At 49.3% G+C, this 7,799-nt stretch overlaps 1 protein-coding gene across 1 annotated transcript; it reads left to right on the forward strand.

The window, feature by feature from the left end:
- Window positions 1-4,324: 4,324 nt before the first annotated feature.
- Window positions 4,325-5,484, forward strand: LOC310887878 (olfactory receptor 14C36-like). Its single transcript, XM_083814054.1, has one exon. It carries the CDS (start codon window positions 4,431-4,433, stop codon window positions 5,352-5,354), a length of 924 nt encoding a protein of 307 aa, XP_083670180.1. The 5' UTR covers window positions 4,325-4,430; the 3' UTR covers window positions 5,355-5,484.
- The last annotated feature ends 2,315 nt before the right edge of the window (window positions 5,485-7,799 follow it).

Raw genomic sequence — 7,799 nt, forward strand, 5'->3', positions numbered from 1 at the left:
GGCGAGGATGTGGACATAGTCGTTGTTAAGCACCCCAAAGAAGTCTCTGGATGTATGAGTCTGGGTCTCCCTGAGGGCTTTTTAATGTCCCTGCCATTTTCCAGAAGGGGAACAGAGCTATGTGCAAACAGTCCAGGTGGTTTTTGGAGTGTCTTGGGATAGCTTCTTGGTCCAGCTGCCAGACAGACCAAGAGAGGTAATACAAACCTGGATCTGATACCTGCATGCCAGAAAGAGCTGGTCAGGGGTCATAATGTTAGTAATAGAAGAAGAAATAATACAATATTGTTTAATATGTTACATTTGCGATGTACTGTTCCGAGGCTGCGCTTGGAAGATACAAAATGTATGTGCAAGGGTAACATGAGAATGCACCAATTCATGATGAGGAGTAAGGAGGATTAAAAGAATGCTCAATTTGCAAGACATCTAGATAACTGGGGCTTCTTGGACCCTGGGAACTGGATCAAACCAACCTTGCGGTTTGGACTGAGACCAAGGGCTCAGAGAGCATGCGTGAGAAGGAAAGGTTAAAAAGTTCAACTCTGATGAAGACATCTTACTTCAACCCGACGACCACCCGGACGACCACTAGAGAGTAGTACGCAAGCGCAGAAGGACTGATAAGATAATTAGCATACGAAGCGAGGCTAGGCGGAGCTAGGAAATGAATATGCATAGATGAATTGTGAAACCTAATGCATATGTAATATCTTAGGGGATAAAAGAGAACTAAGAGAACAAATCAGACGAAGTTAGATTTGGGCAGGCATGCCCCTAACTTCCGGCGCCTAATAAAGCACCTTCATATAATCACTTTGTGGATTATGTGTCTTCATGAACGCTAACAATAGAATCATTAAGATTTTAAAAGACCTTCAAGATCATCTGGTCCAACCATCATCCTACTGCTAATGTGGCTGTCGTGCCCCTGAAATTGTTGGGTCACAGATCCCAAGGGGCATGAGGAAAGAGAGTAGAAGACAGCAGATGTCACACCTCAGAGGAGCAGACTTGGGCCTATTCTGGGGACTTGTAGTGAGGAACTCAGGTGTGAGAAACGATCTGTAGCCAGTAACACAGGCTCTGGAGGGGATCTCAGTGAAGCAGCATTTTTAATCATGACTGCAATGGCAGGCATCCTGTAAGCAGGAGCTCACAGCAAAAGTATATCATAACCTTATATTCCCTATTACCTGATGCTTGATTCCTCTCCTGTTTCCTCATTGGCTGAGTACTACAGGTTCACAAACTACTGATGCTTTTTACTATACCATATATGAACCATTTTATTTGACCGACTGTTAGTTTCTCCTTATTTTTCTCTCCTTTTGTTTTTTCTTCTTCTCTCATGACTAGAGGGCCTTTGATTTATTGTTTTACCAATTTCACATGGCTCATCTTGTTTTTCTTAGCTATCCTCCTTATTTGGGGAGACCGGGACTTTCCACTGTCCCCTTATCTGCCAAACATACTTCTCACTATTATGCCACTGTTACGCCTGCACAGTCACTTTTGAATATGCAAGGTTAGTGGAGTTTTCCACTGCAAAAACACAACCTGAATTCCCACACAGGTGAGCAGCACACAAGAGCAGCAGAGCTCAGTACAGCTGTTCTTCAAGGACAGCATCTTCCAAGCACAGCACTAGTCCAAATCATAACCAGTTGCAACTTGAAAGGGAATTCAAGAGCACCAGAATGTATTGTTGCTCTTTCTAGTGCCAAGATCCTGAACAGCAGAGGCTGAAGGATTGAATAAGCCTCTGAAAAAGTAAAAGTCAGGAGCAATCCTCCAAGTTTCTGAGGCTGTTAGCAGGCCTGACTGAAGCCCATCACCAAAGAGAGCATGAGGAGAACAAGCAGACCAGGTGCCCACCCCTGAGAATGAAGGAGGAAGTTGGATGTACTAAATCCAAGTGGAAAACAAAAACGTTGAGGTGGCTCTGATGCCACCAGAGCCCTTGCTGAGTTTCAACAAGGGCTGGATCATGACCAAGCCCTGCTCCCCATCCCCTGGGAAGGGGGAGCCTTTCCCTCACAGGAGTCTCAGGGCTCTTGCTGGAGGCAGTGTGATGTGGGGGTGTGCAATGGCAAGTGCAGAACAGTGGATGGACACCTCACGAGTTCTGTGCAGGGGTGAGGATTCGAGGAGGCCCTGGGGCTGGTGTCTCCTCATGGTCCTCAGTGGGAGAGATGGCAGCCCTAGAGGATCACATCCAGGTGGATTTTGCATATCTCTAGAGAAAGAGACTCCCCAGTCTGTCATGGCCACCTGTTCCAGTGCTCTCTTACCTTCACAGTAAAGAAGTGTTTTCTCATATTCAGATGGAACTCCCTGTTTTTCAGTTTGTGCCCGTTGCCTCTTGTCCTGTCACTGGGCTCCACTGAAAAGAGTCTGATTCCATCATCTTGACACCCTCCTTCAGATACTTATACACATTGATGAGATCCTCTCTCTGTCTTCTCCGCTGAAGAAAGCCAACGTCACCACTGTCTTCAGAAAGGACAAGAAGCAGGGTGCAAAAAACCTACAGGCCAGTCAGCCTCACCTCCATCCCTGGAAAGGGGATGGAGCAGCTCATCCTGGAGGTCAGCTCCAAGCACGTGCAGGGCTAAGAAGGTGATCAGGAGTAGTCATCATGGAGTCGTCAAGGGGAAATCATAGAATGGCTTAGGTTGGAAAAGAACCTTTAAGAGCATCTAGTTCCAAGCCCCTGCCATGGGCAGGGATGCCATGCATTAGATCAGGTTGCCAGGGCCTCAGCCAACCTGGATTTGAACACATCCAGGGATGGGGCATCCACAGCCTCTCTGGGCAACCCGTTCCAGTGCCTCACCACCTTCTGAGGGAAGAATTTCCTCCTTACCTACCTAAATCTCCTCTCTTTTAATTTAGAACCATTCCCCCTTCTCCTGTCATTAACTGATTGAGAAAAAAAAAAAAAAAAGTTTGCTTTTCTCTTGCCTCAGCTTGGGAAAATGTGATTCCTGCCAGTCACCGTCTGGGTGTCATGCCTAAAACTGAAAGAGGACAAGGTGATTCTTTGATGAAGCTTCTCCTGATAGGAGAGATGGCACTGCTGGAAGTAAGTGTCTCTCCCCAGCTGTGGGAGGGAACTTCAGGGATTGCGCCAGTCTGTTTCAAAGTTGGTTCCCTGGAGGCCCAGTGACAGACATGTCAAGGGACACAAGAGAGGGCAGAGACAGCGAGGCCTTGGGCTGGAGCTGTGCTGCTGAGCTGGGCCAGGCTCCTGGGACCAATGGGAGCTCCTGGCAAGCGGGCAGCGCTGCAGAGAGACAGCTCTGCCCAGGAGCAGCTCCTCTGCACAGTGCAGCAGGGCTGGGGGCACTGCCTGCAGGGGACAAGGGCGGCTGAGAGAAGGGAGGGAGATGTTAAAGGCAGTGTGGAGGGGGGCTGCTGAGAGCTCACTGCAGGACAAATCTTCACAGCCCTGAACGGGTTAAGTCTAAGGCTTAAGGGCAAGGCAGATGAAAGTATCCTAGGGGTCTCTTCTACAGTTGCCAGTTCCATGGCTGGTAGTCACCGGGGATGTGTGGCTCTAAACTGGAAGAATATAGGTTTCCTGGCTTATATACTGGCTTGTCCAGTGCAGAGGATGGGGATGTTTCCTGAATCACTGATTTCCTGCCAAAGCTGTCAGAGGGGAAGGACATGAGGGTTCCTTCTCATAGTGCCAGCTGCAGGCTGTGCAGCCAGGGTGCAGGCAGGGGTGCCCAGGGCTGTGGTGCAGAGCAGGGTCCCTGCTGTGCCCCAGGGGCTGTGTGCCGGGGCAGGGCCTCTGCCGCCTGCCCCGCTCAGCACTCAGCCTGCCCAGGGAGCTGCCCAGGGTGCTGTGGGGCAAAGCTGTGGGTGGAAGGAGCCCCCTCAGCAGGGCAGGGTCCTGCTGGTGCCCAGAGGCTGCTGCCTGGTGTAGGCAGCTCACAGATCCACAGCACCCCAGGGACAACTTTAGGGGAGAATGAAAGGAAAGGCCAGGCTTTCACTGAGGCTTTCACAGCATGACACTGAAAGAGAGCTGTAGGTCTGTGAAAAGCCTCAGATTTTCTCTTCACACCCCTCTGCCTACAGAGAACACCAAAACCACCTTCAGTGTTTCTCATGGGATTATTGGATGTCCTTCTTGGAGCCTGAAAATAGTGATGCCTCTGGCCTTTGGGCACCATAGATCCATCCCCAGCGCTCTTCACTGGATATTGTAGGGCAGTACTGACTTCTGCTGAACCCACAGAGGGATCTGCCTGGACATTGAGGCACCTCAGACAGAATAAAACAGACGTCATAAGGAAGACACTGTGTCTTGTTGAGGAGGAATCTGTGAAACACGATAGCGGTTTTGCTCAGAGAAGTCTTGCTAACTTGACTCTGCTTTTCCTCCATGGAAAGACATCCATGCCCGGAGGCAGCAAATGTCCAACAGCAGCTTCCCCACAGAGTTCCTCCTCCTGCCATTCGCAGACACACATGAGCTGCAGCTCCTGCACTTCGGGCTCTTTCTGGGCATCTACCTGGCTGCCCTCCTGGGCAACGGCCTCATCCTCACAGCCGTAGCCTGTGACCACCGCCTCCACACCCCCATGTACTTCTTCCTCCTCAACCTCGCCCTCCTCGACCTGGGCTCCATCTCCACCACTGTCCCCAAAGCCATGGCCAATTCCCTGTGGGACACCAGGACCATTTCCTATGCAGGCTGTGCTACCCAGGTCTTTTTCTTTGTTGTCTTTGTCACAGAAGAATTTTACCTTCTCACCATCATGGCCTATGACCGCTACGTTGCCATCTGCAAACCCCTGCACTACAGGATAATAATGAACAGCAGAACTTGTGTCAACCTGGCAGCAGCTGCCTGGGGCAGTACTTTTCTCTATGCTGTGCTGCACACTGCCAATACCTTTTCCCTCCCCTTCTGCCAAGGCAATGCCCTGGACCAGTTCTTCTGTGAAATTCCCCAGATCCTCAAGCTCTCCTGCTCAGATGCCTACCTTAGAGAATCTGGGCTTCTTGTGGCTAGTGTCTGTTTATTATTTGGGTGTTTTGTCTTCCTTGTGCTGTCTTATGTGCAGATCTTCAGGGCTGTGCTGAGGATCCCCTCCCATCAAGGCCGGCACAAAGCCTTTTCCACGTGCCTCCCTCACCTGGCTGTGGTCTCACTGTTCATCACCACTGCAATATTTGCCTACCTGAAACCCTCCTCCAAGTCCTCCTCCTCCCTGAATCTTTTGCTGGCAGTTCTGTACTCGGTGGTGCCTCCAGCAGTGAACCCCCTCATCTACAGCATGAGGAACCAGGAGCTGAAGGATGCAGTGTGGAAGGTGATGACTGGAGGTTTTTGAGAAGCAATTAACTGCATGTCCATTGCATATCACTCATAATGTAACTCATTAAAGGCCAAGACATATATTATGGTTATTTTTTTGTTTGTTTGTTTTGCTTTTTGCTTTACTTATGTAGTGATATATTTGTCCCCCCCCAAAAAAAATCTTCTTTCTTTCCCTTCCAGTTCACTACCTAATGTTTCATCTGACTCTGAGACTTGGTGTAAATGAGGTGTATTTACAGGCCAAATTAAATATTTAATGTGTATTTAAATAAAAATATGGTTCCTGCAGTGACTTGCTTGCCTGAGATCCATCCTCAGAGAAATGTGGTGGCACTTGGCTGTGTGCAGAGGTTGAGGGGAACAGAGTCCTGGCACATTAGCAATGCCAGGGAGCCCCAGGGCTTGGTCTGTCCCTAGCTGCTCTCCCTTTCACCTCCCACACTCTCCTACAGAGCCCTTGTGTTGCTGTGAGGACTGATTGCTCTTGTCGCTTGCTCACCATGCTGCTGTGTGGCAGTCCTGTGTCCACAGGCAGGGACAGGCCAGGGGCACTTCTCTAACACAGCTGGCTCCGTACCAGCATCTGCAGCATAAAAGGAGATCTGCTTGGGACAGTGTCTGAAGACTCCGCTCTTCTCCCAGACCTGCTGTCATGGATATTTCAAAGGAACTGACTTGAAAGAGGCTCCTTGCTTTGCTTGTTTCTCTGCGGGCTCAGGCAGATAAGCTAGGAATCCCAGGATCATATTTTTTGCAGGGAGGGATGATTCCATTCCTGCCTGTTGGTGCCCAGCACCTATGAGATATTGACTTCACTGGCCTGTGTCCACAGCATTCACGGCTGTCCTCCTGGGAGAGTCAGGGAGGATCAGCAGAGAAGGGGTGTTGTGGTTTAACCCGGCTGGCAGCTAAACACCACACAGCCGCTCGCTCACCCTCCCCCCTCTCTCTCTGGGATGGAGGAGAGAAATGGGAAAGTGAAGCCTGTGAGTTGAGACAGTTTATTAAGACAGGAAAATAATAATAACAATAATAATAATAGTAATAATAATAATAGTATTAATAATAATAATGTGTAAGAAACAAGTGATGCACAATGCAATTGCTCACCACCCGCTGACCGATCCCCAGCCTATCCCCGAGCAGCCGGCCCCCCACCCCAGCCAGCCACCCCTATATATTGTTTAGCATGACATCAGATGGTATGGAATACCCCTTTGGCCAGTTTGGGTCAGCTGTCCTGGGTGTTTCCCCTCCCAGCTCCTGCTGCACCCCCAGCCTGCTCGCTGGCAGGACAGAGCGAGAAGCCGAAAAGTCCTTGGCCTGGTGTAAACACTACTCTGCAACAATTAAAACATCAGCATGTTATCAGCGCTCTTCTCATCCTAATCCAAAACATAGCACCCTACCAGCTACTAGGAGGAAAATTAACTCTGTCCTAACTGGAACCAGGACAGATATCCACCCCTTATTCCATACCGTTTATGTCATGCTCAGGTTACACTCTTTCCAATACATTCTAATTAATCACCATTTTCATCTATGATATATAGCAATCATGGTAGTGATGACATACAGTATTATATAATAATTAACATACTACAATTCAACTCATGGGCTATTCTCACCCAGTATTAAATCCCCTTGAGGTACACACTGGACCTCCCCATTCTTTTGCATTACCCACCAAGTGCATCCAGGTCCCTGAGCAAAAGCAATTCCACGAATGGGTTTGCCTTTTCCTGAGGCAGGAGTAGCCCAGACTGTCTTACCCAGCATGTTTCTTACGTGCACTACAGGAACTTTATCCCCTTCTACAGTGCGTAACAGGTTTGATTGGGCAGGTCCAGCTCGGTTGGCAGATCCCCTGGTATTGACTAACCAGGTGGCCTTTGCCAAATGTGTATCCCAATTTTTGAATGTCCCAGCACCCATTGCTTTCAGTGTAGTCTTCAACAGTCCGTTGTATCGTTCAACTTTTCCAGAGGCTGGTGCATGATAGGGGATGTGATACACCCACTCAATAGCATGTTCTTTGGCCCAAGTGTCTATAAGGTTGTTTCAGAAATGAGTCCCGTTGTCTGACTCAATTCTCTCTGGGGTGCCATGTCGCCATAGGACTTGCTTTTCAAGGCCCAGGATAGTGTTCCGGGCGGTGGCATGGGGCACAGGATATGTTTCCAGCCATCCGGTGGTTGCTTCCACCATTGTAAGTACGTGGCGCTTGCCGTTGCGGGTTTGAGGGAGTGCGATGTAATCAATCTGCCAGGCCTCTCCATATTTAAATTTCAGTCATCGTCCTCCATACCAAAGAGGCTTTGACCGTTTGGCTTGCTTGATTGCAGCACATGTTTCACAATCATGAATAACCTGTGCTATAGTGTCCATGGTCAGGTCCACCCCTCGATCACGAGCCCATCTGTATGTTGCATCTCTACCTTGATGGCCTGAGGTGTCA

This window comes from Anser anser (genome assembly GCF_964211835.1).
Source record: "Anser anser genome assembly, chromosome: 29".
NCBI lineage: Eukaryota > Metazoa > Chordata > Aves > Anseriformes > Anatidae > Anser > Anser anser.